The sequence below is a fragment of the Cibotium barometz genome, chromosome 21, assembly GCF_041138505.1.
Source record: "Cibotium barometz isolate CiBa-2024 chromosome 21, ASM4113850v1, whole genome shotgun sequence".
In the NCBI taxonomy this organism is placed as follows: Eukaryota; Viridiplantae; Streptophyta; class Polypodiopsida; order Cyatheales; family Cibotiaceae; genus Cibotium; species Cibotium barometz.
The window spans coordinates 55,323,760-55,335,361 of record NC_141066.1 but is presented as its reverse complement, the minus strand read 5'-3'; the positions used below and the strand labels follow the sequence as shown (position 1 = coordinate 55,335,361).

The window sequence follows — 11,602 nt, the reverse complement described above, 5'->3', positions numbered from 1 at the left end:
GAGGTGGACATAGTTTTCTTTACAACACACACATGTGAACAAGTCTGACCCCTGTCCCCTTGTACTGTCACTCCCAAGCTACAGCTAGCACAAACAATCCTATAGCCTCACCTAAAGACTTTAGATTGCTTACCACTACAAGTATGCACTTGAGAGAGGAAGGGGAGGAGATTAATTTTAAAACATTAAACTAATCCGGAGGCGCGAGGGGGTGGGGGTGGCCCAAAAAATTGTGAACTAGCTAGGAAGTGTAGACATTTTAAACTAGCTATGAGAGAGCTTGAAGAGAACTTATGGATTATATCTTTTGAAAACTTAAAAGGGAAAATTCCTGTAAAGATGCACATCAACCTGCACTCTCTCAGTGAAAAATTTATGGATGTAGAAACAAACACGGAAGGAAAGAATGTCCATGCTTTGCTACATGGTCGACAATAGGAAACACAAAAGATGTCTAGGAACCTTTAGCCATTGCAGGTTCCTGGTTTACAAAAAGGGAATCGTAGGACAATGATCTCGCAGTCTCAAAGAAGTAAGAGACGCTCTCCTCCGGAGTTCCTACAAGGACTCCATGACCTAAATTAAGAATATGCCGTTGCCTACCAGCCAACTTTACAATTCTGCAACACGAAGCCTTGTTAGTCTTCACAGCTTGAACACCACCATATACTAACATAATTAGAGAACACCAACGTACCTCTCTATCTCTTCGGATATAGCTGGCATAGGTGCAAATAGAAGAGCCGGATCAACATTGCCTTGAACACCCACTAGCTTATCAAGGCGTCTACGTCCATCAGCCATGTCAACCGTCCAATCCAAGCCAATAACATCAACACCGGTTTCTTGCATGCGCTCTAAAAGTCCGCCATTTCCATTGATATACAATACCAAGGGTACACCAGGACAACTTTCCTTCACAATTTTGACCATCTGCATGCATAATGTCACTTCATAAATGGATGTGATCACAAACCGGTAAAGAGGGCGCACACATAGTAGGTTGGAGAAACTCGTGATGCTAACTTCATAAAAAATTAGGCTCTAGTTGTCACCAATTCAGCCCCTGGTGCAATCACGTTTGATCATCACTCACACACACACTTCAACAAGAATATACATAAAAGCTTCTACCTGCTGAATGTAAGGCTTTGACCAGGAATCCCATTGCTCTGGTGTGAGTTGGCCACCCCATGAGTCGAAAATCTGGACACATTGTGCACCATGCTTGATCTGAAATATCATGTAGTTGGCAATCTCTTGAGCAAGATGACTGAGCAAGTCCCGCAGCAGCTGCGGAGACTGATAGCACATACTTTTTATGACTGTATAGGTGCGTGTAGTTCTTCCTTCAACAATGTAAGTTGCCAACGTCCAAGGTGCGCCAATAAAGCCAAGAACAGCAGCACCATCACCAACCTGAGAAACCATAGACAAGACAAGGAGAGGAAGTTCATTTAGTTGGTAACTGCTGTGCATAAAGGCATGAAAGCTACTGTGTGTAATGCATAGACAGCGCAGAAAAACAAGCAGAGGTGCTAGGCTCTCAGGAGCATGCATTGATTCTTCTGATACCCGTCATATGAGATGGGACACAAGGTGATGCTCAGCTGACTAGGAAGCCACAATCACAACATATGAGAAACACCTGCACATGATCAGCTCAAACCAAAAGAGGCCCACATCCCCATGCTAGACTTGCCATCCATATGGAGGTGATGGGATGTTGGAGCAGTGTCATTGACTACATCATTGCACACCCCCCCCCCCCCCCCCAACACACACCCACACACACAGATGTCATATGAGATGGGACAAGCAGATGCTCAGCTGACTGGGAAGGCATGATCACAATGTCAAGGATTCACGGGACAGAATCTGAGATTCTCACGTGATGGAATCCTCCCACAATCTCCTAAACACAAGACAAGTACATTCTTAGTTCCTATTTAGGATTTGGCATGCTAGCTCGCCACCCAGCCATAGATCCAAGAACGTCGGGGATCACCCCCGAGCATAGGTGCTAAGGCTCCGTCCATACAAACCACATCAAAACAGCACTCCCGTCCCATACCGCCAGGCCCCCGATGTGCACAATAATACAATACAACAATAACCCACACTTCTATAGATTTTGCCAATAGCCAATATTAACTTATAAGCTGCCTTCACCCTTATAATCAACCTGCTTACTAATCTTTTTGACCCCCTAACCCACAGATTAGCCAACTTAACCCTAGGATTAGTCACCCTAACCCTAGGGTTAGCCTCAAGTACATAACATACTTCCCTCTTCAACCACTTACACACTCGGGAGTGAATCTGGGACATTCCTACTAGAAATCTGACTCTCAAGTCCAGCTCACCCAGAGACAAGCTTAAATTAAAGCTGTTACAGTCCCTAGAAATCTCATGTGAGCTCCGATTACTACAGAGACTCTAGGATTTGGGGGCACCATCAGACATGATCTGGGGGATCATTGCATTACATGAATCAGTCACAGGGTAGGTGAGATGCCCAGGAAGATTATCAGAGGAGATCTCCAATACCATCGGAGCAAATCAAGGATGCCCACTGTCTCCCACTCTCTTTGGCCTCTATATCAACAAGATTCTGGCCTTCATCGATAAAGGAGGGGGAGGAGGCGTATCACTAGCAGGCATCCTTGTTTCCATACTATTTTATCCTGATGACATTTTGCTTATTGCAGATTCTCCAGAGGCATCTTGACACATTGTAGGACTTTTGTGCACAGCAGGATAAACCAAGGTTATGTTCTTCGACACATTCCCTCCTTTCACATCTCAACTTGAGTGTCACCTACATGGGCAGCCCAGTGGAGATCGCACACTCATATATGTGTACTTGGGAGTCACTTTTTCTGAACCGGTCTTCTCGATGAGCCATGCTACAGAGAGCAGACTGATGCGAAGAGTATGCATCTCTCGCTCTCACTCCAAGCACATTTCCAAGAGTCGAGGACCAAGATGTGGCTATTTGACACCTTGGTCACTCAGGCATTGATGTACGGAGCACCCTTTTGGGCACCTGATCTTACAATGGCCAAATGGCCGAAGATAGAGAGGCTCAAGTCATGATGCTCTCCCATATGATACGCAGCAAACCATCGGTCCAACATGATATTATCTTTGCAGAGTTTGCTACAGCACCCATGGTAGTAATGACACTCTTCCAAACAATCACATACATTCACACATGATGCCATATCCCCCTGGAGACTCCCGAGGCTTGCCCTACGGTCCTCCCAGCAGCTAGCAATAGATGGGCATGAGTAATGGTATAGCTGAGTATGCACCTCTTTCACAAGGTCGGGACTCAAGATGGATCACCTCTCCCGCCACTCCAATATGACCCGGACTCCCCATTCATGAGGCTCTCTCAGAATGACAGGAACCGGGTGATCAGATATGATTTATTGGGACTATCCATACAGGATACCTGCAACACGTGAGCCACTCTCACACAAATGGCAGTACTATATGGACACTTTCATGAGGCTTACAGAGGATAGTTTCATACCGAGGGCCAGATATCTAGTTGCGGGTGTCATCGCACCGCCTGAGGATAGAGACAAGGAGAGCCATGCAGATACCTCGTGAGGAAAGGATATGCACTATGTGCCAGTGGGAGGTCGAGTCAGAGGAGCATTTCATATGCAGGTACACCGTATATACCTAGGTGAATCTAGGAACATGCCCAAATTCACCTTTTAGGAACGTGCATGTTATATACTCATGGTAGTCAACCCACAAGACTATATAACTATCGACTCCATTATGCATAGTATGGACTAGATACTATGACATCCCCACTAACGTCATCAGTGCCCAATAGTGGGTGTAGAACTCTGTATCAAGATATGCTCTCACACGCGCACTCAACACACACACACACATAAGAGCATATATCCACACAAAGCCCTTCGTACTGAGTTTCTATCAAACCTCCAGAGATGCAAGGTAGAAAGCACTAAGGGAAGTAGCAAATAGAAAGAATTAGTACAGCAAAGAAGTAGTTGATAGGGCAAATGCACCACAAAAGATAGAAAGAATTAGCACAATATCAACTGGCCACAACTCAGACGAAAACTTCACAATGTGAAATCTGCATGTCTGCTAATACGGCTGAATTATATACCTAGATGAATCCAGGAACATGCCCAAATTCACCTTTTAGGAACGTGCATGTTATATACTCATGGTAGTCAACCCACAAGACTATATAACTATCAACTCCATTATGCATAGTATGGACTAGATAGTACGACATCCCCACTAACGTCATCAGTGCCCAATAGCAAGTGCACCGTATATCATGAGATACTGGGGAGGTTCCACTATCTCGTCCGAGAGGGGTTTGGACCCTTATCTAGGATCATGGATTACCCAGATCAGCAGTGCCTAGGCCTCTTCCCACTAGACCTTCATCGCCACAGAGACTCACTAATTAGGGAGTAGAGACCCCATGGGAGACATCCACCCTGGCCCCGGGCAACCATCACTCAATTCTTCCTACCACAAGAGGACGTCACACCAGCCATGGATCATGGATGACATACCCACAGCCTCATTGAGCCACACATTCTCAAGTGCCCGACCTCCCGCCAGCCCCACTCCGGTGTGACTCTAGATCGGGCCACGACACTACAGCGAGTCCAACGTCCCAGACTCCCTCAACCTCGCTACTGTAAGAGGATTAGGGCCATCATCTTACACCATCACAGGACTTCCTCACCCCAGCTCAGCTTTACCACTCTGAGTGCCATGTTGTGGCACCCCATGCGGGATATCTTAGGATGATATGCGAGCCTTATGCTCTTTGTACATGGATCACTCCTAGCATCTCAACTTTAGCATTATAGCTTTGTCATTTTCTTTCATTTTAGTACTCATGATGATGTATTCTATGGACATGATGTTATCCTTTTGGTCTCATAGGTCATTATTGGCCTTTTGTAGACGTTAATATCACTCTCTCTCTCTCTCTCTCTCTCTCTCTCTCTCTCAGTTTAGGGTGGCCCCACCGGTTACAGATGCCCTTTTTCAGACGGTCACTTAAAATCAGCATGTATACACACTTGACAGAAATCGCCTCCCACGACTAGCACTAGAGTCCTCTATGCAATTATACAGCAAGAGGGAGAGGGAGCGATTGAGACGAGCTGGACTGCCCCCCTCCTCAGCAACATAACCACTACCATTACCGATACATGCATGGTACTCTGAGGTAGTCGAGTGGTTTCATGCACATGGCATACAAATGGACCATCTCCCCCCCTTTAAGTATAGCTTGGATTCCCCATACCTTGATCTCTCACGTCAGGAGATCAACCGGATCATCCAGTTAGATCTACTCGGACTACACATACACCACACATGGGTGTCTCCATCAGAGATTGGTAAGAAGTGTGAGTTCTACAGAGATCACTTCTTGAGACTCTCCGAGGATGGATTCTTTGAGATCCCGGGATACATATAGATACACATGTCGCATGCCATGCGTATCACGATCGGCCAGCTCAGGGTATCCTCCCACCGCCTCAAAGTAGACACTAGCAAAGCTGAGGATATCCCACATGAGGAGAGGACATACACAATATGCATCACAAGAGCAGTAGTGGATGAGGCCCATTATATGCTCAGTTGCCCGGCTTACTATGAGATACGAGGGAGATTCCACTGTTGGGTTTTATGTTGTGTATGCACCCAGAGGAGTGCTAGTGTTCATCAGTAGATTACTGGGGCACTTTTTAAATCAGTTAGTGGAGGTTTTTTCCCTCAGTTTAGCTTAGTTACACTTATAAACAGTTTATAAGTGTTTTGGTCCACCCGGCACATTTTATGGCCGGACATGTGAACACATCTTTTTAGGTCACTTTATTATGTGGCTATTGTACTTCACATTATAATCTGAATACACAACAAGAGTCGTGTTCTCTCTCTGCTTCCCACGCTTGTGTTTGCTGTACCTCCAAACCCTAACCCTAACAGCTGCCAGCCTTCATTTGGTATCAGAGCCTCCAGGTTACCCTTGCCCTACCCGTACACTGCAGCCTTCCGTACTGCACTGACCGTACAGCCTCGCCTGCAACAGCCCGTACACTGTAGCCTTCCGTACGAGTTCGCCAACAGCAGCTACAGTTCTGTTCCGTACACCTGTGCCTACTCCGTACACAGACAGCGCCTCTGTGCACATCTGCGCATGACATTACTGTTCCGTACACCTGTGCCTGCTCCGTACACAGACAGCGCATCTGTACACACCTGCGCAAACAGCCGTACAGCTGTCAGTACAGGCGACCAGCAGCATTCAGAGTTCCGTACCAGCTTCTGTACCAGTCGACTGTACCTGCTGTGCTTCGACTGCAGTTTCACCTCCTGCTTCCGTACTGTACCTGCTCGCCCAGCTTCTGTACTGCTTCCGTACCTGCTTCCGTACAGTACCAGTCGACTGTACCTGCACAGTACAGTCAACTGTACTTGTTCATTACAACTACACAACCTACTCAGTACAACTGTGGTAAGCATTACAAGTTTTGATTTTTGGGCATTTTTATTTTCTCTGTGAAAATCCACAGGCAGATACAGGCAGACTTTCTTGCAAAGAAAACTCTACAGGTTTCTTGCAAGGTTTTGGGTGCAGTAATTTTGGGTAATTTTTGGGTATTTTGGCACTGTGTAAGCCATTTTTGCTGCTCTACTCAGTCAGTGGTGCATTGAGTTGTACATTCAGAGGATTGATAGTGCAGGCATATTTGGGTAATCTGTATTCAGTGGAGTACAGTTGCTTTCAGGGTTCTTGCTATTGGGTTTTTTGATACACAGGTACAACATTGTGCATTGGCATAATGGCAAATCAACAACAGAGTGATGTATTCACGTATTTGTCTAAGGAAGACAAATTGGACGGCACGAACTACTCCTTGTGGAGTTTTATGCTGAAAAATGTGCTTGTGGCAAAAGGTCTTTGGGATTTTGTTAGTGGTGATGAGCCACGTCCAGGTCCATTGGCTCTAGAGACTCCTCCCCAAGGGGGTGCTCGTGGACGAGGACAACAGATACAGGCTCCAGGTCAGCCATTGCCTGTTCAAAGAACAAATGCTCAGAAGACATGAGATGCCAGAGATGCACAAGCCTTGTCACTCATTGCATTGTCAGTACAGAGGTCTATTATACCTCATATTCGTTCAGCTGGCTCTTCACAGAATGCATGGGTGACTTTGGAGCAGATGTATGCTGCTCGTAATGAGGCTCGGATCTCATTTTTGAAAAGAGAGCTGGAGAATCAGAAAATGCATGAAGGAGATGATATGTCTAGCCACTTAAACAAGCTGCAGGATTTGAGAGAGCAACTCATCAATGTGGATGAGATTATTCCTGAGACAGCTTGTGTCCACCATCTTGCACTCTTTGCCAAGATCTTACTTGGCTTTTCATACCTCTTTGAACCTCAGCATGAGGAATGCTACTGAACCCCTTAAGTATCAGGAACTTGTTGCTCTCTTGCTACAAGAAGAGCAAATGAGGAAGAATATGAATATGAATACAAGTGCTGAACAAGCATTTACTACAGGTCAAAAAGGGAAAGGCAAATCTCAGCCAAAGAGTTCAAATCAGAATTCAGGTGATGGTGGTTCATCTCAGGATACCAAGAAAGGTGATGGACAGCCCAAGAAGAAGGGCAAATGCCATTACTGTAAGAAGCCATGTCACAAAATCACAGAGTGTAGAAAGAGGATTGCCAAAGAGAAGGCAAAGGAATCTGGGATGTCTGTAAATGATGCCTCTAAAGCTCCTCCAGAGACTGCTTCTTTTGTTGAGGACAAGGATTACTGTTTCTATACATGCAGCTATGATGCCTCTTGGTCTTCACAGGCACTCAGTATGACAGAGCATGCATGTACTTGGTATTTTGATAGTGGTGCTTCAAAGCATATCACATCTCGCAGGGATTTGTTTTGTCATGTAGGCCCTGCCCCTGTTGGCAAAACTGTTCAGTGTGCCAACAATGCTTCATATCCAGTTCGTGGCATTGGGGAGATTCAGCTCACAGCCATTGATGGCTCCATTCTCCGCCTTACAGATGCCTTATATGTACCAGGGATAAAGAAGAATTTGTTGTCCATTTCTTCTTTAGCACATTGTGGTATGCAAGTCCACTTTGATGATGACAAATGCATGGTCAGAGACAAAGCTAATGCTTTGACCTTGATGCTTACTGGTACATTATGTCATGGACTTTATCAGTTGGATGCATTTCAGCCAGTGGATCAGTCTGCTTATAATGCATTCACTCTTACTCCAGCTATGGTTGATGCGGAGTTATGGCATGCTCGCATGGGGCATGTAAATTTTGGTAGTCTTATGCTTATGCAGCGACATAACATGTTTAAAGACCTACCTCTCATGGAGAAGCCTCCAGATCACATTTGTGAAGGATGTATTTTGGGAAAAATGCATAGGTTTTCCTTCCCACGTGATCAGGCTCTACGAGCAACTGCAAAGTTGCAACTTATACACAGTGATCTTTGTGGTCCCATGCAGACGAAGTCATTGGGAGGTTGCTTCTATTTTGCAACATTTATTGATGACTTCTCTCGTATATGCTGGGTCTATCCTTTGACACAGAAATCACAGGTATATGATGCATTTTTGGCCTTTGTAGCACTTGCTGAAACAGAGTCAGGATGCAAGGTTAAGACTCTCCGTTCTGACCGAGGGAGGGAATATATGTCACACATGTTGAATTCCTTTCTTGAGAGTAGAGGTATAAAACATCAGTATACTACTCCTTATACTCCACAGCAGAATGGGGTTGCAGAAAGGAAGAATCGGTCACTCATGGAGATGGCCAGATGTATGCTAAAGGCAAAGAGGCTATCACATATCTTTTGGGTGGAAGCTGTCATGTGTGCTTGTCATATTTTGAATCGATGTCCCACAAAGGCATTGGTTTCCATTACTCCTTTTGAGGCTTGGCATGGCCGCAAGCCTTCGGTATCACATTTTCGTATCTTTGGGTGTCTTGCATATGCACACATACCCAAAGAGTTGAGGAGGAAGTTGGATGATAAAGCCATAAAATGTATTTTTGTTGGGTATAGCCGTGAGAGCAAGGGCTACCGGTTATATGACCCACTATCCAGGAAGATATTCACTAGTCAGGATGTGATTTTTGATGAAAAATCAGAAATATCCATGGCTGGTTATGATGCAAATCAGGCTGAAAATGATGTGTTTGAAGGTCTACTACCTATGGAGTTTCATTCCACAGTTGGTGATCCAACTCATGAGGGTACAGGACAGCCAGCAAATCATGAAGGTGGTGCAGAAATTCAGCAGCAAATTGAGCCAGAAGCTGAACCAAATATGGGGCAGCAAGCACCACAGGTTAGACACATACCTAGATGGTATTTGAGGGCATTACAGGACAGCCGTCTAGAGGGTCCTCTTGCTGGTCGTACTCGTAGGGAGACACGGACCAATGAGCATGCACACATCATGGATTTGAATATGGTTATGGCAGCCAGTTTACAGGATGATGATGAGCCTGATTCATTTGTGGATGCACGAGATAATGTGCATTGGAACAAAGCCATGCAGGATGAGCTTGATTCTATTAAAAGGAATCAAACATGGGATTTGGTTGATCTGCCCAAAGGCAAGAAAGCAATTGGTACTAAGTGGGTCTATAAGTTGAAAAGACATGCAGATGGATCCATTGACAGGTACAAAGCCCGTCTAGTTGCAAAGGGCTATGCACAGAAGAAGGGCATTGATTATGAGGAGACATTTACTCCTACATCCCGTATGTCGACACTAAGGTGTGTCATTGCATTGGCTGCACATCGTGGTTCGGTTGTTCACCAGTTGGACATAAAGACTGCTTTCCTACATGGGGACCTCGAGGAGGAAGTTTATGTATATCAGACCATAGGTTTTGCAGAACATGGTCATGAAGGGAAAGTATGCAAGCTGAAAAAGGCCTTGTATGGTTTGAAACAAGCTCCACGAGCTTGGTATGCAAAGATAGATGCTTTCCTACTCACTCAAGGATTTGTGAACAGTCCATCAAAAGCCACTTTGTACGTAAAGAAAGAAGAGAAAGATCTACTAGTCATCAGTCTTTATGTAGATGATCTCTTGCTCATGGGATCAAATGATGACAAAATTGCAGCTTTTAAAGTGATACTGCAACAGACATTTGACATGTTTGATTTGGGGCTTGTACACTACTATTTGGGCATACAGTTTGTGCAGGATAACAGAGGCATTGGGTTGTTGCAATCTCGGTATGTTGCTAAACTTCTGGAGAAGTTTAAATTTCAGGATTGCAAGCCTATTAGCACTCCTATGGAGCCAGGGATGAAACTGTCACTACAAGATGACAGTATTTCCTTTGATGCCACTACATATGCTCAGGCTGTTGGGTGCCTTATTTACTTGTGTACTACACGGCCAGATATTCAGTATGCAGTCTCTCAGTTGAGCAGATTCATGCACAGCCCGCAGTTGTCACATTGGCAAGCTGTGAAGCGTGTATTCCGATATTTGCAGGGTACCTTGTCTCTTGGATTGCTTTATCCTGAGGGGGGTGACATGCAGTTATACGCTTACAGTGATTCAGATTGGACTGGTGATTTTGATATCACACATTCCACTAGTGGAAATTGTTTCTTTCTTGGCTCTTCATGCATTTCTTGGCTAAGCAAGAAACAGACCACAGTGGCCACTTCGTCTTGTGAGGCAGAATACAGAGCAGCCTACACTACTACTGTTGAGTGTGTTTGGCTGCGTCGTCTCATGACTGATATGGATATTTCAGTGGAGGAGCCTACACCTATCTATACTGATAGTCAGAGTGCCATTGTTGTGGCCAGGAATCCTGTGTTTCATGCTCGCACGAAACACATTGAGATTCACTATCATTTTGTTCGGGAGAGACTCCAGGCAAGTGATATCAGTCTGATCTACTGTCCTACAGATTAGAATGCGGCAGACATCTTCACCAAGGCATTACCACGTCCGAAATTCGAAGCATTCCGCACTGCTTTGAATTTGTTTCCTTTTGGTGGATGATGTACAGTGATCACATATCACTCCAGGGGGGTTTGTTGGGTTTTATGCTGTGTATGCACCCAGAGGAGTGCTAGTGATCATCAGTAGATTACTGGGGCACTTTTTACTTCAGTTAGTGGAGGTTTTTTCCCCCAGTTTAGCTTAGTTACACTTATAAACAGTTTATAAGTGTTTTGGTCCACCCGGCACATTTTATTACCGGACATGTGAACACATCTTTTTAGGTCACTTTATTATGTGGCTATTGTACTTCACATTATAATCTGAATACACAACAAGAGTCGTGTTCTCTCTCTGCTTCCCACGCTTGTGTTTGCTGTACCTCCAAACCCTAACCCTAACAGCTGCCAGCCTTCATCCACTGCCTCTTCCGAGAGGGATTCGGACCACTCACACAGGTGATACAGTTTGAGGATCAGAGGTGCTTTGGAATGTACTTGATGGAGCTCAAACGACACAGGGATGTAGTGTTGAGGCAGCATGCTGAGAGACAGCCTTGGCT

General features: G+C 45.1%; 1 protein-coding gene across 3 annotated transcripts in view; it reads right to left on the bottom strand.

Annotated features, from left to right (window-relative positions):
- Positions 1-276: 276 nt before the first annotated feature.
- Positions 277-11,602, bottom strand: part of HEME1 (Uroporphyrinogen decarboxylase) — a 94,325-nt gene continuing 82,999 nt past the window's right edge. For 2 of the 3 annotated variants that reach the window (XM_086816032.1, XM_086816031.1), the window contains exons 4-6: positions 1,135-1,419; positions 698-933; positions 277-620 (exon numbers count right to left, since the gene is read on the bottom strand). In XM_086816032.1, coding sequence (XP_086672158.1) covers positions 455-620; positions 698-933; positions 1,135-1,419 — 687 coding nt within the window. In that variant the 3' untranslated portion in view covers positions 277-454. The remainder of the gene's footprint in view (positions 621-697; positions 934-1,134; positions 1,420-11,602) is intronic. The other variant, XM_086816033.1, reaches the window with a different exon arrangement.